The 27,744-nt window shown below is 25.8% G+C and overlaps 1 protein-coding gene and 1 long non-coding RNA gene across 2 annotated transcripts; both read right to left on the minus strand.

Moving 5' to 3' along the window:
• On the minus strand, positions 1-23,277 carry LOC126836938 (uncharacterized). The gene is made up of 7 exons (XM_050570658.1): positions 23,259-23,277; positions 15,109-15,135; positions 14,711-14,786; positions 14,505-14,554; positions 13,847-13,895; positions 13,563-13,624; positions 1-99 (listed from the first exon to the last, which is right to left on the minus strand). The coding sequence occupies exons 2-7, from the start codon at positions 15,109-15,111 to the stop codon at positions 1-3; spliced, it is 339 nt and encodes a 112-aa protein (XP_050426615.1). The 5' UTR covers positions 15,112-15,135; positions 23,259-23,277.
• On the minus strand, positions 18,282-18,919 carry LOC126836895 (uncharacterized). Its single transcript, XR_007685412.1, has 3 exons — positions 18,760-18,919; positions 18,570-18,605; positions 18,282-18,308 (listed from the first exon to the last, which is right to left on the minus strand). It is a non-coding gene; the product is annotated as an uncharacterized LOC126836895 (long non-coding RNA).
• Positions 23,278-27,744: the final 4,467 nt, after the last annotated feature.

Consider the following 27,744-nt stretch of genomic DNA (forward strand, 5'->3'; position numbering starts at 1 on the left):
TCACTCCTTATTGTGTAAACGAAGCCGGGATAACGAAATGAACTTGCTTTTTGGTTTTGACTTTAATGCAAGGAGTTTTTCTTTCCTTGCGGCAACATACTAAAATCATTTTTTTTTATAATTGTTTAAATAACTAAAAAGTTGTATGTATTGCATAAGTTTAAATGTAAATACATATTTATTTTGTACAATAATTCGAGCTTCCTAATATTAATTAGGTTATAAGTAAGTTTATCTTTGGTGAAAAGTAAGTATTAAAATTTCTTTTTTTATATGAAACTGGCTTATGTAACTATTACTGTCAGTCCTTAAATTATAAAAGGTCTTTAAAATTGGGTAATAACACAAAATCATTCAAAATCTACTTCAAAAACCAAAAATGTGTATCGATATGCATCCCTGGGTTAAAACAATACATTATTATGTGAATTGCGTTACTATTACATCTGTTTGGGATAAAATCCTAATTATGAATTACCTCGTTCTCGTTTTTATTATCTTCTGCAATTAACTCCGCATTATCTCCAGCTATCGGAATACCTGTAAAATGTTTTAATTAGATCCGAAATAGAGTTTTACAGTTTTAATGAATACACCAAAATCATGTTCAAGTCATTGTGTACAAGTACGGTTTTAATTTTGATATTTTTTATTGTATTAGGCACCACAAATTAATATAAATATGGTATAAAAATAGTTTTTTCGAAATTTGTGTTTAAATATATACTTTACCATGGAAAACAGTCATTGATTACATACCTAATTGGCGTTCGCGGATTCGCAATCGCCTATCGACCGTTTCCCCCATCTTAAACAATATTAAATAATTATAAAAGTATTTATATAAAACTTATTTCTATATTTTATACCTATATTAGTATAGTTTTAAGTTTTGATAATTTTACACTATTAGATTAGATAATAATACTAGTTATAATCCTATTAACTTATAAATTATATAATTGTGTATATAGTTACAAATATATAGTTAGCATTGTCATATTTCATAATACATTTCATTTAAACACATTTTTTTTAATATTTAAAATAACTTTTGGCTTCATTACTTTTTTATTTATTTTATTAAAAATGTACATCAATATTGGCAGTTTTTTAATTTGATAATTGTTACAGCGTACAATTTTTTTTAATTGATATTAGTTTAAATTGATATAATATTGTTTATATTTTATCAGTTGAAATTTAAGGAACTTATTTTCTCTAACAATAATGAGAGCGTCCAAATATTAGTTTGGTTATAGTTTTAGTAAAAAGTCAGTGTTACAATTCTTTGCCGTAAGAAATCGGCTAACATAAACATTATTGTCAGCCCTCAATTAATAATAAAAAGTCTTTAAAAAAACAAATAATATTTCAATATCTTATTCAAGAACCATAACCAAAAGCCAAAAAATGTACATTGATTAAATTAATATATCATGTAATATATTAATATATGTACTATATTATACACTTGTCAAAGATAAAACATAAATGTAAATTACGTTTTTCATGTACCCATCATCTTCGGCAACTATCTTTGTAAAATATTCTAATGAAACAATTTTAATGAATACAGCAAATGATTGCAGTTATAAAAAATAGTTTTTCGAATTTGTTTTTAAACTAATTACTTACCTGGGTTATCATCATATAGGTCGACACCATATTGACGTTTGAGGAGTCGCATTGTCCTTGTAAAATCATCCCCTTTCTAAAATAATATATAAAATCATTTTCTTATGAAATATTTTAATGCTTTTATTAATAGAGTATTAAGTATGAAGACTTATATACAAGTTTGTATAGTTATTAAACTACAGTCAACTTTGCCAATTTTTATCGTTTATTATTTAATTTTAAAACGTATTGCCTACACAAATAAAAATTGCATTTGGAAGGTTTCAAACATAGCGCACTTACATTTTTAATTTTTATAAATACGGAATTAATGTCTATGCTTTAATTAAACAAATGGCCTTTAAATGTGTTTACGATAAATTACTAAATATAGATTACCGTTTTCGTGTACAGATCATAGTCGACCTTAAAAACAAAGCATTTAATGTAAAATGAACACTTGTTTTAAATACAATTCAATTTTAAACACATATGTTTCTTTATAATTATTTAACATTTTATCAAATAAAATGTAGTATAACGTAAACTCTGCTACATTTATATCTGTTAAAGATAAAATTCAAATATAGATTACCTTTTTCAGAATCTCAATGTCCTTCATCTTAAAAACCAAGTATAAAACATAAAATAAACACTTAAAAATGCTCTAAACTAAAAATTTGGTGTACAGGGTGATCTATGCGATGTAAAACACTCATTTCCTAGCAAATAAGAATATTTTTCAATAGGCACATTGAACATGTTTACGTTATGTATAAGAGATCAAGGCATAAAATAAGTACGGATCTTTTTTTTTTTTATTACTGAGAACACATGTTTTTTATTCCACTATTAAGTAGACAAAAAGTTTTAAAATATTCACACGATCAAGGCCAATTTTCACGAATTCATAATTTATCAAATTTAAATATAAAAAATTGACAGTAATATTTTTTTTCTTGGGGGGGGGGTCTCTATTTTTCAGATTAAAGAATGGAACATTTCCAAATTTTACACGCCCTCTCCAAAACGCAAACTAGACACAAATATTACTGATTAATGGACTTGCTGATCAAGTTTATCAACCTAGAGTTTTTGAAGGTACATACAAACGAAAATAAAAACAGCTCTGCGTTGAAATTGAATTTTCCATGTAGTATATATTATTATAATATTTATTTTAATATTCGGCTGTAATACTATATTGCTAATCCGGCATAATTTTCATCTGCCCTACATAACTTAAATGTAGCATAAGCAAATTTATATCGGTGGTGTTTACTATTTAAGGCAAATAAAAAGAATATCGGGTGTTACTCTCTCAACCGATTTTCAGAATTATTGTACTTTGTTTGAATCACATTGTTAAAAGTGATTAATTGAACTTTGTATAGAACTCATAAATAGTCATTATACGAGTACAACATTTTAATGTCCTAAACCCAAAATAGCGCTACTGTCAGAACTGTTTAGGATAAAATATTAATTATGAATTACCTCTTCCTCGATCAATTCTTTTATCACCTTAAAAACAGAATATTAAACATAAAATTCATTCAGGTTTTAAATCCATTTTAATTTTTAACATATTCATTTTTTATAAATTTGAAATGTTTTCATCTAAAATGTAGTAAGTGTAAAATAAAAGTTTTACTTTTTAATAAGCCTTTAATAATGCTATTTAATAAATAATTTAATTATCGATAACCCTCTACTCCTCTTTGATTGTAGAAAGTGTTTGTTTTAAAAAAGCAAATTATTAAATATAACACAAAAACTTTTGTTGCCATAATCATAATTAATTTTAAAAAATGTTTGAATTTTTTTTTAATTTTTAAATTACAGTGTATAGTACATATATATTAGTCCTTATACGAAAATGTTTCCAAACCCAAAGTAGTGTAGAGTTTAAGATAAAATAGTAATTACCTCTACCTTCCGCTTATTATGACGTTCTAACGGTTTCTAAAAAAAATTATTTTACATGAAATTACCACATATTTTTAATCCATTTCTTCAATTATTAATAAAACTATTTTTTTTTTCAATTAAAATCAATTATTATGTGAATTGCACTATTTTATAACTGTTTAAGATTAAATTCTAATTAATGTGGATTACCTGATTCTGTAAGCTTTCCCTCACCTTAATCTAAATCATAAAAGAAGTTTTAAGAGCTTCTTTTTCATACTCGTTATTATAATAATAGATTTAAACAAAATTACTTAAATATTGATTAAACATAAAATTAACACTTTTTTAAATCCATAATAACTTTTTACATGAATATATTATTTTTTTATGGTTACTTGCACAGTTTCATATGCGATTGTATAGTACATTAAAAAATATAACTTAAATATTGATTAACTCCAGCTTCGTTGTAATGTAGAAAGTGCTTGTTTAAAAAAAACAAACCATTAAACATTGAACAATAACTCGTTTTAAAAGATGACATTGTAATTTTAGATGAGTAGTATGGTTGTTTTAGGCGCCAGATTTTTAACTTTTTAATTACTAATGAGATCGTGACCTGGTAATTTGTTGGTCTTTAAATTTTTTAATGACACTTCTTCAGGGGTGGTACGTCTTGCAGGAAAGTAGAGAAAAGAAATCCGGGAATATCGAGTGGGGTTTGAAAAAATTGGTGAAATGTTGAGCCAGCAACTCGGCCTTTTCTTTAATAGAGTCGGCAAAGCTGTTGTCATTCTTGTATTTTTTGAGATGTCTTTTGTGTTTATTTCAAGGAGAGTTGTATTTATGTCCATCATGTGAATAGTGAGTACGCTGTTATTGATTGCGGGCCCGTCATTTCTCTATGATGTGTTGTCTTATTTCGAGATTAACTTAATTAACACATTTATTATTTATAGATATAACTATGGAGTTGGTTTTTTCATTGACAGTGTTCATGGAAGAGGCAAAAATGTGTAGCTTGTTTGAGGTATGAGGCAGAAAGAAGAATGAGATATCCTATTAGAAATAAGTAGTGCAGCTCCTTCATTAGCAGAGTCTTCAGGGTGATTGATTGCCTAAAACTATTTCATTACTGCTCTGAAGGAATCGGAACTGAACTAAACTAAACTAAATTTATGCTTACATTTAGTGTATTATAACATTTTTTTTTTGTTTAATATTGAGCTGTAAAACTATAAGACTAATCCAGCCTAATGTACATTTGACCTTCATAATTGTAATGTAACAAAAGCAAAGTTATATCGGTTGTGTTTACTATTAAGGCAAACAAAAATAATATCGGGTGTTACTCTCTCAACGAATTTTGGGAATAATTGTATTTTTTATTGCCGTTAGATGTAGGTCCTACGATCACGGTGTTTTTATGTTTTTTTTATGTTTTCAAACATTCAATCTAATTCCCGGCAAAGAACATTGTACATTGTACATACTTCAATAGGTACTCTATTCCATTTTAATTAATTTGTGTTAAATTATACGTATAGGTATCGTTTACCAAGAAAATTTGTTATTTTATATTAACACTTGTGACTTAAGCAAAAATAAACTATCACGAACAATGTACATAACTTAGCAAGTGTTATTCAGATTATGTAGAAACAGATTTATTAAAGTATGATGCAAAAGACAATGTTATTTGTAAGACAACAAACGATACATGTTTTTAAAAAATAAAACATTACAATAGATTAAACATGGCTTCATATTCTTACAATTAAATGTGGTTTTATTTTGATATTAGAAACTTTATTGCCGTAATCATAATTTATTTTAATAAAGTGATTTTTTTTCTAATTTAGTATAGAACTCATATATTAATCAGACTGTTTAGGTTAAAATAATAAATATGAATTACCTCTTCATTTTCCAGCTCTCTTATGGCCTTAAAAACAAATTATTAAACATAAAATTCATTCTGGTAAGATAATCACTTAAAAATGTCAAAAAGTTTAAAAAAAAGATACAACTAAAATATATAATATAAATATTTTTTGGAATACGCAGAAAGAGTTTTATTTAGGTATAACGTAAAGAGAATGTTATTTTAAAAACAATAAAAAATTGCTTCAATTTTCACAATTTAATATTATTTTATTTCGATATTAAGTAATGTTGTTAGAATCAAAATTTATTTATAAAAATGATTGCCTACCTCTACTTTTAGATCATTGTACCGTTCTAAATCTATCTTTAAAAAAAAATAATTAGACATAAAATTAGTTCTTGATTTAAATCTCTTTAAAATGTATACATATCATTTTTTTTTTAAACTTTGAAAAATTGTATATATGTAAGTATATTTACACTTTTTAATATACGTTTAAATAAAACATTATAAAAAAACTTAAATATTGATTACTTTCTTCTTCTCTGTGAGTGGTGTGGAAAATGTTTGTTTAATAAAACAACCAATTAAACATAACGCAAAAAATTGTTTTGTATGGAAAATAATCATTTTTAACTTATTCAAAAGTGTTTAAAAAGTTTTAAAATGTATTTATATTGAACGTAGTATATATAGACTGATTTTGTTTAACGCCAATTTCAAAGTACATTACAAGGAAATGACGTAGGAAGTTTTCGCAGCAAAACGGTTTAGATTTGGTAAACCACATTTTGTTTTTGTTTGCCTTTAAACATATTTTGTAGATACTGAAGTAAAAACAGAATCCAAAAAATATGCTTGAAGACAAACAAAAACAAAATTTGTTTTACTAAATGTAGCGGGTTTTTTTATGAAAATGCGATGATATTAATATAATGTCCTTATTTTATTTGTACAAATATCAAAACAAGGGCACAGTTGAACCAAAATGAGTATGTTGTGTATAAAGTTTGTTTTTAACGTTCTCATAGTTTTAATGCTGTGTTTTCGACATGGGGATATCGTTACAATGGTAGCTACGTTGTAAACGTCACAAAATGTGCAATGTAAATATTAACCTGTAGGTATCATATCATTTTGAGCATTGGCATTATATGGACAAATATATATTATAAACAATCAACTCCATTATCTAAAAAGGTCATTCTGGTACAAATTATGCATTCCATAGTCAAGTATAATAATACCGTTCTTGAAACAAATTGTCAATATTGTCTCTAAATGGCATAACCTAACATCAACATGATCTCAATTAACCATTTTTAGAAACCTAAGCTCAATTAAGCTATTAGAATTTCAATTTTGTTTTATCAAATGACATATTATATCTATAATAATAGCTGTATTGAAAAAAAAGTATTGGAGTTTACACACACATAGAAAATTATTCATTTATTACTCATAGTATAACTTATAGTGTAAGTATATTTTATTAACGTGTCCTTAGACCTTCGTTTTAACAATACATTCGCTTTGCAGTATTGTCAGTTTTATTTTTTCAGATACATTTTATTTTAAAAATTTTCAATAATTTAATAGATTAATTACATTCTATAATGTGACTAGTTGACGAATTTCTATATTTTCATAATTTTTTTAATTATATTCATTTTTAAGGTTTATCGTTTATCTGATTACTGAACTAATGCGCCGGTTTGTTTATTAAAACATACATTAAGTAACTATTCAGAACCCTTGTAATCAATATATATGTGTAAAGGATCAAGAAATAATATTATTATAATAATATGAATATAATTATTTATTAACAATCATATTAAGCAAACGAAATATAAACACAATCCAAAATATTGCTTAAAAGAAACGAGTATCTTTTTTTTTAATTTTAATACATTTTATTCATTGTTTAATAACCATATTTTTTTAAATAATTTTAAGATTATACAATTCATATATTTTTTAAATTTTAATTAGGAAGTTCCTTAAACAGTCTTAAACCAGTATCAGATAGCTATAAAATCTAAGATTTTAATGAATTATTTTTAGTGAAGTGTAATGAAGCGATAGTGAAATAGCATCAAGTTTCGGTTGTATTAATAAACATAAAATAATTAATATACCTATACATGTATTCATTAATTTATATAAAAAATGAGTCTGTGTATCCTTGTCACCGGTCACTTCTTCTTGTGTAAAGAAAGTCAGGATAACGGAATTAACATGCTTTTTGGTTTTGTCTTTAGTGCAGGGAGTTCTTCTTTATTCTTTGCGGCAATAAACTAAAATCATTTTTTTTTACATTATTGTTTAAATAAATATATGTATATTAAAAAAACATAATATAGTAAATTTGTATGCATTTTACAAGTTTAAATGTCATTACATTTTTATTTTATAACAATTCGCGTATCCAAATAATAGTTAGGTTATAGGTAAGTTAAACTTTGGTGAAGAGTTAGTATTACAATTCTGATTTGTAGCAAAACGGATTCAATAACTTTTACTGTCAGTTCTTAATTGATAAAATATCCCTAATGAAAGAAATTTGTGAATAAAACCGAAAATATTTCAAAATCTGTTTCAAAACTTTAACATCTGTTTAGGACAAAATACTAAATATGAATTACCTCATTCTTGTTTTTTTTATCTTCGGCAATTAACTCTTCATTATCTCCAGCTATCGGAATACCTGTAAAATGTTTGAATTAGTTCCGAAATACAGTTTTAATGAAGTTGAGATCAAGTGCGCTATTTAATTTTGATATTTTTCAATTTTATATGGTACCACAAATAAATAGTAATACAGTATAAAAACAGTTTTTCATAATTTGTGTGTACACTTATTACTCACTATTGTCATCAGTTTTTGGTTCGTTACGATTTAGGCGATTGAGGAATCGCGCTGCCCTTGCAAATGACTCTTCTTCCTAAAATGATATATATAAAAAAATGGTTTATGGCATATTTTAATACCTATATTAGTAGAGTATTAAGTTTAAAGACTTATAAAAAAAACAGATAATAATACTAGTTCAAAACTTAAATTAAAGGAAATCAGCTAAAATAACCATTACTGTCATATACTTTATCTAATTAAATAACCATTATCCAAAAATGTGCATCAATTGGCAACCCTCGGTTAAAACAGTACTATCTTACGTCAGTTTTGCTACATTTACATATGTTTACGATCAAATACTAATTATAGATTACCTTTTTAGTGAACAAAGCATCGCTGACCTTTAAATCAAAGTATTCAACATACAATTACTACTTCTTCAAAATCCATCTCAATTTTGAACACATATTTCTTTATTAAACATTTTTTCAAGCAAAATGTAGTATTATGTAAGTTGTGTAACTTTTACATCTGTTTAAGATAAAAATTCTAAATATAGAGATTACCTCTTTCAGTTGCTCAAGGTCCTCCGTCTTAAAAACAAATTATTAAACATAAAATTAACACTTCTTTAAATCCATAATAACTTTTAACATGTATATATATATATATATTTAATATAAAAATTGTTTTTAACTATAATGTAGTAGTCATGTAGTTACGGTTATACTTTTTCATATGCGTTTATATATAATTTTTTTTAGTTAGCCGGTGTGCTAGACCATGTAGTGTAGGTAGTGGAGAAAAGATAAATTGGTTCACTTGATCTAGGCTAAATAGGAATTGCGGTCTCTGGGACAAAGTGACGATTCGTGTTCTGCGCCACAACGGACTTAGCGAGGTGTTTCGGTTGCAATATTTAGTGTGGCCATAAGACTGACAGAGGAGACGTTGGGGTGTATCCCTTTTTGGATGGGGTGGTTCAATTTGATAGAGTCTATATCGGTTGTTGGATGTAAATTCCTTAAGAAACAAAAAATATTAGTATTGGATTGAAATCGACATTTTAATTTAGTGTAGTATGTACTATAATAATATATTTTTTTTAATATTGAGCTATTTAAGCTATTTTATTTGAGCTAATAAAACTATAATGCTAATCCAGCATAATGTACATCTGCCCTACACAATTTTAATTGTAGCATAAGCAAAATATATCGGTTGTGTTTACTATTAAGGCAAACAAAAAGAATATTAAGTGTTCCTCTCTCAAAGAATTTTGAGAATTATGGGATTTTGTATTGCCGTTAATATACGTCCTACGATCACGGTGTTTTTATATTTTTAATGTTTTCTAATATTCAAACTATTTCGTAGTAAAGAACATTGTACATTGTACATACTTCAATAGGTACTCTAATCAATTTTAATAAATTTGTATATAATTATACATATAGGTATCGTTTACCAAGAAAATTTGTTATTTTATATTAAAACTTGTGAATTAAACAAAAATAACCGATCACGTACAATATACGTTATTTGGCAAGTGTTATTCAGACTATGTAGAAACAGATTTGTATGACGCCAAAGGCAATGTTATTTATGAAACAACAAACAATACATTTTTCTAAAAAAAAAAACAATCCCGTGAGCTAGAAAATCGTTTCATATTTTTACAATTAAATGTAATTTTATTTTGATATTAAAACCTTTGTCGTCGTAATCATATTTTTTAAAAATAAATAATGATTGATTTTAGCTTCGATGCGGAGCTGAGAAGGTATTGTTTTGACAATGATGTGTTTTTATTTTTAATTTAATCTTTTTTTTTTTGTGTCTGGACCCACGATATCTCGTAAACCGCTGAACTGATTTCTTCGTGTAGCTACTCTATAGATCAGAAATCATACCTGGACGGTACTTTAACAGGCCAAAAATTAAAAAACGTCACCCCTCTCCTATCAAAATTTAGAAAAACATCCCAAAAATTTACAAATTTTTCAACTTAAAATTACGATGGTCTATAACTTTTTTAAAAATAGTCGAAAATGTTCCAAATCGATCAACCCTTATCGTATCCACCTTGCACAAGACTAAATATTAAATTTTAAGTACATTATTGTTGGTCCCACGATATCTTCTATACCACTATAACTAGTTTGAACATACTATCCACAGATTCTCATCGAAGCGTTTATTTAAAAGTGATTTTATCACTTTCAGTTATAATAAAATCTGTAGACCTGTGACCTCTCCGTCCCCACTATGCCCGACCCAACTGTACTGGCTTTTTTTTTTAAAAAAATTGGTATAGTACTCATATAATAGTCCTTATACATCATTTTAATTTTCTAAGCCCAAAATAGCGCTACTGTCAGAACGGTTAAGGAAAAAATATTAAGTATGAATTACCTCTTCCCTGGTCAATTTGTTTATCACCTTAAAAACAGAGTATTAAACATAAAATTAGTTCTGATTTAAATCCATTTTAGTTTTTAACATATACATTCTTTTTATAATTAAAAATGTTTTCAATTAAAATGTAGTAAGTAGTTAATTAGGGTTACTCTTTTTAATATACGATTTTTAGTACAATTAAAAAAATAACATTTAGATTACCTCCTGTCGCTGTAAAGAAAGTGTTAGTTTTAAAAAACAAATTATTAAACATAACATAAAAACTGGTTTTGCTTGCATAGTTATAATTTCTGAATTATTCAAAAGTTTTAAAATAAGCCTTAAAAATGATTTCAATCAAATGTATTATTAAAAGACTGATTTTTTTTAACGCCAATTTCAAAGTGCAAAAATGTTAGGTTTGGTAAAACAAATTTTACTTTTGTTTGTTGTTGAGCATATTTTGTATATACTGAAGTAAGAACAGAATCTAGAAAAACATAAGATTAAAGACAAACAAAATGTGTTCTACCAAATACAACGAGAATGCGTTGAGTAGATATGGTCTTATTATAATAATTTGTTTGTATTATAATGTCCCTTAATAAATTTGTTCTAAAATCAAAATAAGGTCACATTTGAATTTAGATGGTATTCTAAAATGTGTATACAATTTGTTTTTAACTTTTTCACACTTTTGTAAATGTCACAAAATATGAAATGTGAAATATTAACCTGTATGTATCATATAATTTTGATTATTGACATTAGAAGGACAAATGTTACAAAAATGTTTTCTCATTATAGATTTATAATAATATTATTATGACATATTAATGTTATTCTACCTCTGAAAAATATCCAGGACTCATTGCTGTTCGCATACTAATTTCATGTGATCAACATGTGTTTTCCATTTGGTTTTTCTCAAGTCGACCATACTTTTATTTTTTACATAAAATATAGGTAGTATTTTTCCAAAATGACTGTTGCAATGCGAACAAATGACAAATGTCCTAATTGTATTTTAAACCTTAAGACTTTCCATTAAGCTACCAGATTACCATAAAAATATTACTTTTAATCAACGTATTTTTGTTGTTTTAATAAATAATGCAAATTTTAGCATGATAACGTTTTCAATTCCTGTCTAAAAACCAATAACAAATGGCTTATCAACCTAAATACTAAATTAAATTTCAATTAATTTTAATTTCATTTAAAATAATATTTTTGTTGTTGTTAATTTATGACACAAGTATTCATACCTCAATTACTATTTCCATAATTAAAAACAATGTTGTTATCAATGATTTTTGTAAATATTTAGAAAAACTCTAAAGCTTTAATCAAACAATATGCCTAATAAAAAGGTAAACTCCCAATTAGTATCAAATTATTCGTTATTAGTTAATTTAATTAAAGAGTTCACATAACGTAACGCTGTTATAGAATATTTATATAACACAATTTTCATACACAGATAAACGTTATAACAGGCATCACTCAGACAGTAAGTCTAAACAAAAAAAAACTCATGGATATGCCCTGTTTCAAAAACCATTTAAAAAAAAATTTTTAGTATTTTTCGTTATTTGATATTTCCGCTGAATAATGTATTCTTTATATTTCCCTAGGAAATATTAAAATCAAACATTTCTTAAGGATGAAATTGAAAGTTATTTAAAATAGGTGTAAAATAAGTATCTTTAATATAAATAGATTTTTACACTTTTTAATGTGACTACGTACGATTTAATAAATTAAACTTCAATAGTTAATAACTGAATTATATTAGATTTGGCCTAATAAACAAAAATTATTGAAAATATACAATAATATAATTTGTTAATAAATAAAGATTCTCGATAAAAATTAAAAAGTGGTTCAACAAAAAAAACGTCAAAAATTAATGCACGTGTCATCATTAGTAAAATTATAAAACATTGTTGCATTTTTTTATTTTTGCCAAGTTTAATGTTAATTACAGTCATTTTAAAACTTATAAAATTACACTGCATTAACTATCATCAAGGATAAAATCTTTGTAATGATAGACGAGAGTGTCTAAAGAAAAAAACAAAAATAAATGTATAAATTATCTAAAACAACACTAAACAGGCAAAAATTGTAAACACACATATTGTATTTATCAGAACCCACGTACACATAAATAAAAGGATCAAAAAATAAAATTTAAAGTATTAGTAACAACAATATTAAGCAAATTAAATATATGACACAATCCAAAATAGTGCTTAAAAGAAAAAGATATATTGTTTTTTGTATTCTAATACATTTTAATCATTGTTTAATAACCATATCTTTATTAGTAATTTAAAAGTTACACAAATTTTATACTTTTTAATTTCAATTAAGATGTTTTATACAGTCTTAAACCAGCATCTAATAGCTATAAAAATCTAGGATTAAAAATAATTATTTTTAGTAAATTGTAGTGAAGCAATGGTAAAATAACAACAGGTCCCGGATACACTAACAAACATAAAAAAGTTAGTATAGCTATATTAGATGTATATATTAAATTAAAAATAAAATGAGTCAGTGTATGCTTGTATCTGGTCACTCCTTATTTTTTGAACCAAGCCGGAATAACGGAAGGATATTTAATGCAAGGAGTTTTTCATTCCTTGCGGCAACATACTAAAATCATTTTTTTTTTTTATATTTGTATAAATAAATAAAAAGTTGTATATATTATATAATGTAAATACATTTCTATTTTATACAATAATTCGAGTATTATGTTAGTTAGGTTATAAGTAAGTATAAATTTGGTAAAAAATTAGTCCCTGTTATAATTTTGATTTGTAGTAAAACGGATTTAATAACCGATTATGAAAACGGATTATGAATTACCTCATTCTCTTTTTTATTATCTTCGGCAATTAACTCCTCATTATCTCCAGCTATCGGAATACCTGTAAAATGTTTGAATGAGTTTCGAAGTACAGTTAAACAGTTTTAATGAATTCAACCAAATCATGTTCCAGTCATTGTGTACAAGTACGGTTTTAAATTTGATATTTTTTATTGTATAAGGTTTCACAAATCGATATAAATATGGTAAAAATATAGTTTTTTGCTCGAAATTTGTGTTTAAACATAAACCTTACCTTGGAAATCAATCATTGATTACATACCTGATTGGCGTAGGCGGATTCGCAATCGCCTATCGACATTTTCCTTTATCTAAAATAATATTTAAATATTTAGAAGTATTTAAATAAAACATATTTACTTTGTTTTATACCTATATTAGTATAGTCTTAAGTTTTACGACTTATACAATATATTATGTTAGATTATAATACTAATTAATAACTTATGAACTATATAATTATGTATAATATAGTTATTAATCTATAGTTAGCGTTGTTAATTTTTTCGATTTTTTTTTAAACAATTATCTAAATTAAAAGGTTTTACCCAAATAAAATATTAGTCTAAAAGGTATAAAACACATAATGACTTATATTAAATACATTTTTAACTTAAAAACATATTAACAGTATTAAAACATAATTCTTATTATTTAAAATAACCTTTGACTTTTGTGCTTTATTATTTATTTGATTTAAAATTTATGGCATTATTGCCATTTTTAAAATTCAATTATTATTATAAGGTATAAACGGTGTTTTGTATTTATAATTTTGATATTAGTATAAATTTAAAGTCAAAAATGTTTATCGATTATATAATATTATATATTATCAATGTATATGTGTAAAAAATACATAATGATGTGAGTTCATTACTTTTACATGTGTTAAGGATAAAATATTAAATATAAATTACCTTAGCCCTGTAAGCATCATCTGTTAACTTCGCAATATTATCTGCTGAATCTATTTTAATGGATACAGCAAAATCGTTTACCATTCGTTGTGATCAAGTGCGCTTATTTATTTTAATGTTTTTCAATAATATTAGCTATCTCAAACCATTATTAATATGGTACAAAACACAGTTTTCCGTAATTTATGTTTCAACTTATTACTTACCAGGTTCATAAGGTTCTGGGACAATACCATCTTGGCGATAGAGTAATCGCATTCCTCTGTCTATTGTTTCGTTTAGCTAAAATTACATAAAAAATCACTTTTCTTATGACATATTTTTATACTTATATATTAGTAGAGTATTAATTTTAAAGGCTTGTACACAATTAGATAGGAATACTAGTAAAAAACTTAAATTAAAAAAAACCAGTTTAAATGACCATTATTGACATTTGATATAATAAAATAAAAAGTTTATAAGTTGGTTAAAACACTAAAAATATTTTACATCTGGTCAAAAAACTACAACCAAAAGCCTAAAATATGCATCGATTTGCATCTCTTAGTTAACTTTTACTACTTTTACATAGGTTAACGATAAAATAATAAATATAGAGTACCATTTCCTCGTACAAAGCGGGATTGACCTTAAAAAAACAAAGTATAAAACATAAATTAACACTTGTTTTAAATCTATTTTAATTTTAATCAAATATATTTTTTTATAAATATTGAATATGTTTTCAAATGAAATGTAGTATTATGTAAATTGCGCTACTTTTACATCTGTTTAAGATAAATATATAAGTATGGATTACCTTTTGCAGTTTCATAATGTCCTCTTTCTTAAAAACAAATTATTAAACATAAAATTAACACTTTTTTAGATCCATAATAACTTTTTACATGGGAATATATATTTTTTTTTATGGTTAGTTACACAGTTTCATATGCGATTGTATAGTACATTAAAAAATATAACTTAAATATTGATTAACTCATGCTTCGTTGTAATGTAGAAAGTGCTTGTTTTAAAAAAACAAACCATTAAACATTGAACAATAACTCGTTTTAAAAGATGACATTGTAATTTTAGGTGAGTAGTATGATTGTTTTAGGCGCCAGATTTTTAACTTTTTAATTACTAATGAGATCGTGACCTGGTAATTTGTTGGTCTTTAAATTTTTTAATGACACTTCTTCAGGGGTGGTATGTCTTGCAGAAAAGTAGAGAAGGGTAGTGGAGAAGAGATAAATTATTTCACATGATCTAGGTGATAGGAGTCCGGGAATATCGAGTGGGGTTTGAAAAAATTGGTGAAATGTTGAGCCAGCAACTCGGCTTTTTCTTTAATAGAGTCGGCAAAGCTGTTGTCATTCTTGTATTTTTTGAGATGTCTTTTGAATTTATTTCAAGGAGAATTGTATTTATGTCTATCATGTGGATAGTGAGTACGATATTTCTCTATGATGAGTTGTCTTATTTCGGGATTAATTTAATTAACATATTTATTATTTATAGCTAAGGAGTTTGTTTTTTCATTGACAGTGTTCTCTGTGGGGGTATTGATTGAGAGATATTGGAATTGAGATAACAATGATGGGAGAGGCAAAAATGTGTAGCTTGTTTGAGGTATAAGGCAGAAAGAAGAATGAGATATCCTAATAGAAATAAGTAGAGCAGCTCCTTCATTAGCAGTCTTCAGGGTGATCAGCTCTGTGTATTTCGTAGCCAAATATCTTGAAGATATTTCTATGAGTAAGATGTGTTTCCGAGATCCTAGCCATGTCAACTTTTTTTAAAGGTTTTTTTTCCTTTGGTTGATAGGAGCGATAAGAGACATTATTTTCCTAAAACTATTTTATAACTGCTCTGAAGGATTCGGAACTGAACTAAACTAAACTAAATTTAAGTTAATATTTTGTTTTTAATATTGAGCTGTAAAACAATAATGCTAATTCAGCATAATGTACATTTGACCTACATAATTGTAATGTAGCATAAGCAAAACCAGGGCCGGTGCTAAGAACTATGCAAGGGGGGGGGGGGGTGTCAAAATGAAGATGACGACTTTAAAATTTTAATTGCCGACTAAAATATTTGGGCACTTTCGAAAATATTTTATGACATTTTGTACCACAAGTCGCAATTTTTTGCTAAAATTAATGGGAATTAATAATTGTTGAAAATTATTATTTTTTTAACTTTAAATTATTATTTTTTTAAGTATTAATTTATTCAAACAAATTTAGATAGTACAAGTAAAAAAACCAGTAAAAGTTAAACTATTTTACGGTGTTTTTTTTAATGTGGACTATTTCTTTGTTATTTCTTCCAAATCAATTACATCGGGAATATCTCTGGTGGAGTTTAAAATCATGAGGGTCATTTTTTATCATTTTTAAAAGAATAAAAAGAAAAATAATAATGATGTGATGTTGTTATGAATTGTGACTAGATTTTTTTGATTTTTAAAATGTTTTTCGGAGCATAGAAATATTTTAGGCAGCTAACAAATTTATCTATTACTAAATTTTCAGATGTCAGTCACCAATACTAAAACAGTTTGAGCCCTACTTTAAAAGCATTATTTTAAAAATGTTTGAAGTTGAAACTGCAATTAAACCGAGATAACGACGGCCACTGTTTTTTTGGACAACCTAAGAAATAGGAGGAAATGTAATATCTTTACAAAGTCGATCGGATTGATAAAAATAAAAATATATACTTATAGAGGGATAGAATGTTTGTTTGCAATAGACCAATAGGTCCCATGACCGAACATAGTTTGATATAATATACACCACAGTTATTATAAACAAATAATAATACTTCTGCTAAAATCGGGAATTACCGAAAATGCATTGTTTTTTTTTTTATACTGAAAACTAAAATTATATTTTCGTATGGTCGTCCGTACGCCGACTATTTACTATTCAGTGCCCAGATTCCAATAAAAATTATGTACCAACCGACTTTTATAAAATAAAAATAATAAATATGTTATTTGTATAATTTTATGGGGGTTATGATATTTACCGACTTTTTGTTCCGAATGTGCCGACTGTGTATACTTGAGTTTTCCGAATGGGTGGGTATGAAACCCCCCACACCCCCCTCTAAGTCCGGCCCTGAGCAAAACTATATCGGTTGTGTTTACTATTAAGACAAACAAAAATATATCGGGTGTTACTCTCTCAACGAGTTTTGGGAACAATTGTATTTTTTATTGCCGTTAAATCTAGGTCCTACGATCACGGTGTTTTTACATGTTTTCATGTTTTCAAACATTCAAACTAATTCCCGGCAAAGAACATTGTACATTGTACATACTTCAATAGGTACTCTATTCCATTTTAGTTAATTTGTATTCAATTATACGTATAGGTATCGTTTAGCAAGAAAATGTGTTATCTTATATTAAAACTTGTAACTTAAGCAAAAATAACCGATCACGTACAGTATACGTTTTTTAGCAGGTGTTATTCAGACTATGTAGAAACAGGTTTACTAAAGTATGACGCAAAAGAAAATGTTATTTGCAAAACAACAAAACGATATATGTTTCTAAAAAATAATACACTTTTATGGATTCATATTCTTACAATTAAATGTGATTTGATTTTGATATTAAAACCTTTGTTGCCATAATCATGATTTATTTTAATAAAGTGATTTTTTAAATTTAGTATAGAACTCATATATTAGTCCTACTACAACATTTTAATTTTTTTAACCCAAAATAGCGCTACTGTCAGAACTATTTAAGATAAAATATTAAATATGAATTACCTCTTCATTTTGCAGTTCTCTTATGATCTTAAAAACAAATTATTAAACACAAAATTAATTCTGATAAGATAATCACTAAAAATGTAAAAAAAAGGTACAACTAACATTTATTATAATAATATTTTTTTGGAATACGCAGAAAGAGTTTTATTTAAGTATAACGTAAAAGAGAATGTTATTTTAAAAACAAAACATTGCTTCATGTTTGCACAATTTAATAATATTTTATTTCGATATTATAACTAATGTTGTTATAATCAAAATTCATTTATAAAAATGATTACCTACCACTAATTTCAGATCATTGTGCCGTTCTAACGCTATCTTTAAAAAAAAATAATTAGACATAAAATTAATTCTAAATTTAAACATATAACTTTTTTTTTAAACTATGAAAAATGTTATATTTGTAAGTATATTTACACTTTTTAATATACGTTTAAATAATACATTTAAAAAAAACTTGAATATTGATTACCTTCTCCTTCTCTGTGAGTGGTGTAGAATATATTTGTTTAATAAAACAAATAATTAAACATAAAACAAAAAATTGTTTTGTATGGGTAAAAGTCATTTTTAATTTATTCAAAAATATTTTAAAATATATTTAAATTGAATGTAGTATTTAAAGACTGCTTTGGTTTTAACGCCAATTTCAAAGTGCATTTACAAGGGAATAACGTAGGAAATTTTCGCAGCAAAACGGTTTAGATTTGGTAAACCACATTTTATTTTTGTTTGCCTTTAAACATATTTTGTAGATACTGATGTAAGAACAGAATCCAAAAAATATGCTTAAAGGCAAACAAAAACAAAATGTTTTTTACCAAATCCGACGGTTTTTTTTACGAAAATGCGATGAGTAGTATGGTCGTATTATAATATGTTTTGTTTGTATTATAATGTCCCTTATTTAATTTGTACAAATATCAAAATAAGGTCACAGTTGAACCAAAATGAGTATGTTGTGTATACAATTTTTTTTAATCTTCTCATACTTTTAATACGGTTTTTTCTACATCGGGTATCGTTATAATATATTTATGTATCGAAAATGTTGTTTTTCACAATAGTAGCTACGTTGAAAACATCACAAAACGTGAAATGTAAATAATAAATATTAACCTGTAGGTATCATATCATTTTGAGCATTGGTATTATAAGGATAAATATATATTATAAACAATCAACTCCATTATCTAAAAAGGTCATTCTGGTACAAATTATGCATTCCATATTCAAGTATAATAATACCGTTTCTGAAACAAATTGTCAATGTTTGTCTCTCAATGGCATAACTTAACATCAACATAATCTTAATTAACTTTTCTTAGAAACCTAAACTCAATTAAGCTATTAGAATTTCAATTTTGTTTTATCAATTGGCATATTATGTGTATAATAATATCTCAATTGTGTCGGGGCTTACACACATAAAAAATTATTAATTTATTACTTATAGTATAACTTATAGTGTAGCTATAATTAATTAACCACTATGCAGTATTGTCAGTTTTATTATATCAGATACATTTTATTTTAAAAATTGTCAATAATTTAATAGATTTATTACATTCTATAAGGACTAGTTGACGAATTTCTATATTTTAATAATTTTATAAATTATATTCATTTTTAAGGTTTATCTTTTATTTGATAACTGAACTTAGCGCCGGTTTGTTTATTAAAACATACATTAAGTAACTATTCAGAACCCTTGTAAACATTATAGTTATAAGTAAAGGATCAAGAAATAATATAATTATAATAATATGAATATAATTATTTATTAACAATAATATTAAACAAACGAAATATAATATAACACAATCCAAAATATTACTTAAAAGAAACGTGTATCTTTTTTTTAAATTTTAATACATTCTATTCATTATTTAATAACCATATTTTTTCAAGTAATTTTAAGATTATACAATTCATATATTTTTTAAATTTTAATTAGGAAGTTCCTTAAACAGTCTTAAACTAGTATTATGTCTAGGATTATAATGAGTTATTTTTAATGGTGTGTAAAGAAGCGATGGTGAAATAGCATCATGTCTCAGATGTATTAAATCACATACAAAAAATTATGTAGCTATATAATTATACATTTATTTAAATAAAAAATGAATCTGTGGATACTTGTGTCCGGTCACTCCTTATTCTTATATCGAACAAAGGCAGGATAACGTGAAGCACTTGCTTTTTGGTTTTGCCTTTAACGTTTTTAATGCAAGGAGTTGTTTATTCTTTGCGGCAATATACTAAAACCATTTTTTTAAATATTTGTTTAAAGAATTATAAAGTTGTATATATTATATAATAAGTTAAGATGTATATTATTTTTTACAATTATTCGAGCATCCAAACATTAGTTAGGTTATAGGTATGCTTAGGTTTGGTTGATTTGTAGCAAAATGGATTAAAGATCTCTTACTGTCAGTCCTTAATTGATAAAAGATCTCTAATGAAAAAAGTGGTCGGATAAAACCGAAAATATTTCAAAATCGGTTTCAAGAACTTTTACATTTGCTTAGGATAAAATACTAATACTGAATATTACCTCATTCTCGTTTTTATTATCTTTGGCAATTAACTCCGCGTTATCTTCGGCTATCGGAATACCTGTAAAATGTTTGAATTAATTACATACGAAATACAGTTAAACAGTTTTCATGAATATAACTAAATCATGCTCCAGTCGTTGCGAACAAGTGCGGTTTTTCATTTTGATATAATATTTAATTGTATTAGGCACCAAAAATCAATATAAATAAGGTATAACAATAGTTTTTTTGAAATTTGTGTTTAAATATATACCTTACCATGAAAAATCAGTCAATGATTACATACCTAATTGGCGTTTGCGGATTCGCAACCGCCTATCGACAATTTCCTCTTTCTAAAATGATTTTAAAATATTTAGAAGTATTTAAATAAACACTATTTTCTATGTTTTATACCTATATTAATATATTTTTAAGTTTCAAGAATTTTACACTATTATATTAGATTATAATAACCTATGCACTATATAATAGTGTATAATATAGTTACTAATCTATAGTTAGCGCTGTCAGTTTTTTCGCTATTTTTTTAAAATATTATCTACTATAAAAGGTTTGCCTAAAAGGTTTAAAACACATAATGACTAATATTAAATACATTTTAAACGTATAATGATGTGTAAATACTGTTTAAAATAATAAACTTTTTAGTATGTTATTTTATAACAAAAAAAATTATTAATACACATTTTTTTTTTAATTTTAAGCAACCTTAATAGTTAGGTTATAGTTTTAGTGAAAAGTTAGTATTAGGTTTGTTTAGTGTAGGACACTGGCTTACATAAACGTTACTGGCAGCCTTTAATTAATAAAAGGTAAGGTAAATAAACAAAAAACATTTCTAAATCTTTTTTAAGAACCATAACCAAGAGCCAAAAATGTACAATGATTATATTAATAAATTATATTGTATCGATGTGTATGTGTATAAAATACACTATTATATGAGTTGCGCTACTTTTACATCTGTAAGTATAAACTACTAAATATGAATTACCTTTTCCTTGTCTGCATCATCTTCGGCATATATCTTCGCAAATTCACTGTCTGAAACAATTTTAACGAATACAGCAATATCGTGTACCATTCGTTGTGAACAAATTAGCTTTTTAATTTTTCAATTTTATTAGGTACTCCAAATTAATATTAATAATGTTGATAGTTCAATAGACGTAACCCTAAAATCTGAAATGTTATGGGAGACACTAATATAGCTTGTGCATATTGGTCTTATGGATGGAAAAGTTATAATTAGTTATAATTTCATATACTACTTGCAAAAGTAAAGAGAAGGCTTAACCACTTTATTTTACTCCAATGTGAAGTTACTCGTTGGTTACACTACTTGACATGTCAGAATAATAACATTTGTGGTATGATGTATGAAGCAATATGGTAGAAACAATCCTAAAACCCAATGAACTAAAACCGAAAACACTTTCAATATAGTTTTAATGAATAACTACTATAACTATAATAGAATAACAAGTTTTTAATTTATTGTGATAGCTGATGGGTAGGATGCATAAACATGTAGGATATGACATGATGATGGGTAGAATTAAACAAAAAAAACTTTTAATTTTTAATTTTAATCAGAAAAAATAATCTGAGGGTACAACAATTGGCCAAAATATGTATTTCTATCTTTATAATCGATTACAAACATAACCTCAAAATCCGAAAAAATAAGGGTTACATCTATTCACCTATTAACTATCAAATTATGGTGTAAAACCCCGTTTTTAAAAATTTGTGTTTAAGCTTATTACTTACCATTGTCTTCAATATTTGTTTTTTTACCGAAATGGCGACTGGTGTGTCGAACTGCCCTTTTAAAATCTTCCTCTTCCTAAAATGTTAAAAAAAATCATTTTTCTTATGACATAATACTAATATCAGTAGAGTATTAAGTTTAAAGATTTTATATACAATAAATAAATTATACTAGTTAAAAACTTTAAGAGAAACTTAAAAATTTTCTCTTAAAAATAAGAGAAACCGGTTAAAATAACTATTATTGTCATATGCTTTAATTAAATGAAAAGTCTTTGAAGGTGGTTAAAACATATTTTAAATCTATTTCAAAAACTATAACCAAAAGCCAAAAATGTGCATCGATGCCATCACTTTAGTTAAAACAGTATATTTTTATGTAACTGTCGCTACTTTTACATGTTTACAATAAAATAATAAATATACAATACCATTTTTTTGTACAAAGCGGAATCGACCTAAAAAAACAAATTATTAAACATAAAATTAGCACTTGTTTTAAATCTATTTTAATTTTTAACAAAAATATTTCTTTATAAATATTAAATATGTTTTCAAATAAAATGTAGTATTATGAAAATGCGCTACTTTTACACCTGTTTAAGATAAATATATAACTATTATGGATTACCTTTTGCAGTTTCTTAATGTCCTCTACCTTAAAAACAATATATTAAACATAAAATTAACTTTAGATTAAGTTCATATTAATTAACTAACATATACCTATATTATTTTTATTATTATTAAAAATGTTCATAACTATAATGTAGTAGTAATGTAGTTACGGTAATACTTTTGGCTTTGATGCAAAGCGAGAAGGTATTGGTTTTACTCTGATGTGTGTTTTTTTTTATCTGTATACACTGTAACTTTTTTAATACTGAACCAATTCTTTCGAGTAGCAACTCTATAAATCACAAATTTATTATAGTTGGTACTTTAGTTGGGGTAAAAGTTGAAAAATTTTACTTCTTCACAGTCGAAATTTGAAGGAAAAAAAACGTACGAGTTTTTAAGTTAGAACTTTAACTGGCTATAATTTCGAGCAAAAGAGTCGGATCGAGTTGAAATGTATAAGAACTATTTATTTGGTATGCCCGCAAACGTCAGTTGTATCAAATTTAAGTTAAACCTATTTCCCACCCCCCTAGATGGGTTCAAGTTTTTTGTTTTTTTTAGTTTTAAATAGTAACGTATATATTTGATTAATTTTAAACTAAAAAAATCAAACCCTAAAAATAGAAATTATCATCTTATATTAAATCATGTGATTAAAACAATGAAAAAAAATTTTTTAAAACTATTTTCTAGTAATGAACGTTGTACATTGGACATACTTAATTAGGTACTCATTAAATTTCAATACATTTTTATAAAACAACTATTCATCGTTTTCCAAGGAAATTATTTTTTTATCTTGTATTAAATTATAATATATTAACTATGTAACCCCTATTGACTAAATATGAATTACCTCTTCCTTGGCCAATTCCCTTACCACCTTAAAAACAAAGTATTAAACATAAAATTAATTCTGGTTTTAAATATATTTAAATTTTTAACATATTCATTTTTTTATATTTATAAATGTTTTCAATTAAAATGTAGTAGGTGTGTAAATACAGTTACACTTTATAATATACGTTTTAAAGATACATTTTAATAAATTATTTAATTATCGATTACTTTGTGCTTCTCTTTGAGTGTAGAAAATATTGGTTATAAAAATGCAAACTATTAAACATAACACAAAAACTTGTTTTGCATGCATAATTATCGTTTATAAATTATTCAAAAGATTAAAAAAAATGATTTCAACTAAAATAGAGTACGTCTGTGCGCACAGAAGTGCGCCAGACCAAGTTCTAGCAATGTCAGTGGATCTTTAGCCATTTTAAAAGGGGAGAATTGCAAACATTTTTATTTTTTTTATACTGACTCACTCACTCATTATCAAAATTATAAAACACTTCCCTACTTTTATGAGCAACACTGCTCTTTTATTTGTATTGCTTAATACTTGGCCAATTTCTGAACAAAGCTAAAAACATCATTATCAAATGTACTCATTTAAGAGTTACGTGGGTGATAGGAAGGAGAAACTCAGAAGTCAGAAAAAATCAGCCAATCAAAAAGTAGTGGTGCCTACATTGTGGCCAAGTCTGTTTTATGCCACATTCAGAAAGGTGTTATGTAATACAAGTAAAAAAGCAGTGTGGCTCACGAAAATTTTGCATATGAAAAATAGTTTAGCGTTTAGGATAAAATATAAAATATTAATTACCTCTATCTTCAGCTCATTATGACGATCTAACGCTATCTTAAAAAAAATTATTAAACATAAAATTAACTCTCGATTTAAATCCATTTTAAATTTTAATATATAATTTTTTTTTTAATTATGAAAACTTGTATGTATGTGTGTATGATTACATTTTTTAATATGTGTTTTAATATTAGGGTGAAGGACTCACACTGATTGTTAAAATAACTGTGTTTTAACAATCAGTGTGATTTTCAAGACAATTTTCTAATAGGGAAATACGCGATACGATCAACAAACTATATCACGAAATTGCTTATGCAACGAAAATATCTTCATTCACCCTACTTAAAAAAAAAAAAATTGAAATATTGATTACCTGCTCCTCCTCTGTGAGTGTAGAAAAAGTTTGTTTTAAAAAACAAATTATTAAGCATAACGCAAAAACTGGTTTCGTATGCAATAAAACCATTTTTAAATTATTCAAAAGTTTTGAATAAGTTTTAAAATATATTTCAATTGAATGTAGTGTATAAAGATCGATTTTGTTTTAACGCCAACTTCAAAGTGAAAAGAGAAAATGAAATAACGTAGGAAATTTTAATGGCAAAGTGGTTAGGTTTAGTAAAAGACATTTTGCATTTGTTTGTCTTTAGGCATATTTTTCAAATCCAACGGTGTTTTTTTGAAAACGCGTTGAGTAAGTATGGTCGTATCACATGTTTTGTTTGTATTATAATGCACAAATATCAGATAAAATTTCTATTCAACCGTTTCTTACTTTTAATGCGGTTTTTTTCCACAGTAGGCATATAATATAATTTTTTTATCGAAAAAAGTTGTATTTTACAATGACGGCTACGTTGTGAACGTCACGCAATATTCAATGCGAATACCCTGATTGTATTTTAAACCTTTACAACCTTTTACTTAATATTGGATATAATTTGAGTGTATAAAATATAACATAATTAGGTATAGTAAATAAATAACAGTAACTATGCTTGTTACAATTATAAACAATCAACTATTCCTAAAAAGGACATTCTGGTACAAATTAAGCATTCCATATTCAAGTATTTGTAATTATTTTTATCATACTTGAATGGTATAATGCATCATAATAACTTCAAAGCGATAATCTATGGAAAACCCTTCAAGTTCATAGTTTCCTAGTCTTTACATTATAAGACCCTTCATATTACTATACGAATGTTCCTTTATAGGGTACTAGAAAAGTACACATGTTTTTACTTAACACCAAAAATATGATACAAACCACGTTGACCGTGTATGTTGTACTTATAATATTATTGTTCCTGAAACGATTTGTTAATATTGTCCCAATAAGCACACCTTTACATTAACATATTGTATAATCGGCCTCCCGGATGTCTTTTATGCGGGTTGGGTCCGATTATTTGCGTGGTTCAATATGCAGTGTACTAGAGGATTCATAAGATAAAAGCGAATAAAATTGACTGTATAGACGATGGGATGATACTTACAATAACATTGAAAGCGGACGAGGAATTGAAATAAGTAAAAAAACTATATTAAAACATAAATACAAAACAAACATAAAATTATTAACTAATGATGACATGGGGAGGGGGGAATTCTTATGAACTAATGCCACTCGGCGCAATAACTTAAAAACAACTATATTTATATTAACATTAATATACTTAACGACAATTTGAAGACTTGTCTTGTAACCGATGTTCAACCCAATGGTTATCAACAGAATGACAGATATGCAGATGAAGAGTACACACACACATAACAATCAAAACACGCTAAGGTGTCGGCGAATCGCAGGGCGATTAGGCTGTATAAATGACCATGTGCTAAATAGCAGCATAAGACCATCAAGCAAAGGGCTATCAGAATATCATACAATTTCCTGTCTAAAAACAAATAACAAATGTCGTATTAACTTAAATACAAAATCACATTTCTTTTCAAATATCTTTTGTTGTTGTTAATTTATTACAACACAAGTATTCATACCTAAATTACCAATTTCTATAATTAAAAACCATGTTGTTATCAAAAGTTTTTTGTACAATTTTTGAAAAACTAAAGCTTTAAGCAAACAATGTGCCTAATAAAAAGTTAAATTCCTAAATAGTATCAAACTATTCGTTATTAGTTAGTGAACGTCATGTTTTGGATGTTTAAAATCACATACAAAAAGTATGTAGCTATAAAGGGTATATACAGGGTGATCCAACTAACGTACGACACTCATGTAATCTAAAAATATGAATATTTTGAAAATTATTTTTACCTAAACTTGTAGGTACATATTATTCTACATTTTTTAATATTTAGAATATTTTTATCTTCAATCCTTATACGTAAAACAAGTATCGTACTATATAAGAATAAAATCTATGAATTTATAGACAATAGTCTTTAAATAAAAATATTTTTAAAGTGACTACAACATAACTAAACAGATAATAATAGAAAAACATACATTATGCAAATATTCAGAACCCTTGTAGCATAAAAGTTAAATGTTTAAAGGTTCGAGAAATAATACTTAAATAATTATTTAATAACAATATTATTAAGCAAATGAAATATAATATAACACAATCCAAAATATTGCTTAAAAGAAACGAGTTTCTATTTTTTTAAATTTTATTAAATTTTATTCATTATTTAATAACCATACTTTTTCAATTAATTTTAAGATTACACAAATAAGTACAAAGGATCAAAAAATAAATGATTTTAAGCAATAATAACAACAATATTATGCAAATTAAATATATGACACAATCCAAAATAGTGTTTATAAGAAAAAGATACACCGTTTTTTTTTTCTAATACATATTGG

The sequence above is a fragment of the Adelges cooleyi genome, unplaced genomic scaffold (genome assembly GCF_023614345.1).
Source record: "Adelges cooleyi isolate 19-005CV unplaced genomic scaffold, UGA_ACOO_1.1 ACOO_flye_CR_arks_rails_tigmint_CR_PRNA_247, whole genome shotgun sequence".
NCBI classification, from domain to species: Eukaryota; Metazoa; Arthropoda; class Insecta; order Hemiptera; family Adelgidae; genus Adelges; species Adelges cooleyi.

Coding starts and splice junctions, on each gene's coding strand:
- LOC126836938 (XM_050570658.1), bottom strand. Junction 13,896..14,504: donor ATGATGCTTACAGGGCTAAG/GTAATTTATATT, acceptor ATATTATTTTAG/ATAAAGGAAAATGTCGATAG. Junction 13,625..13,846: donor AATCCGCCTACGCCAATCAG/GTATGTAATCAA, acceptor AACATTTTACAG/GTATTCCGATAGCTGGAGAT.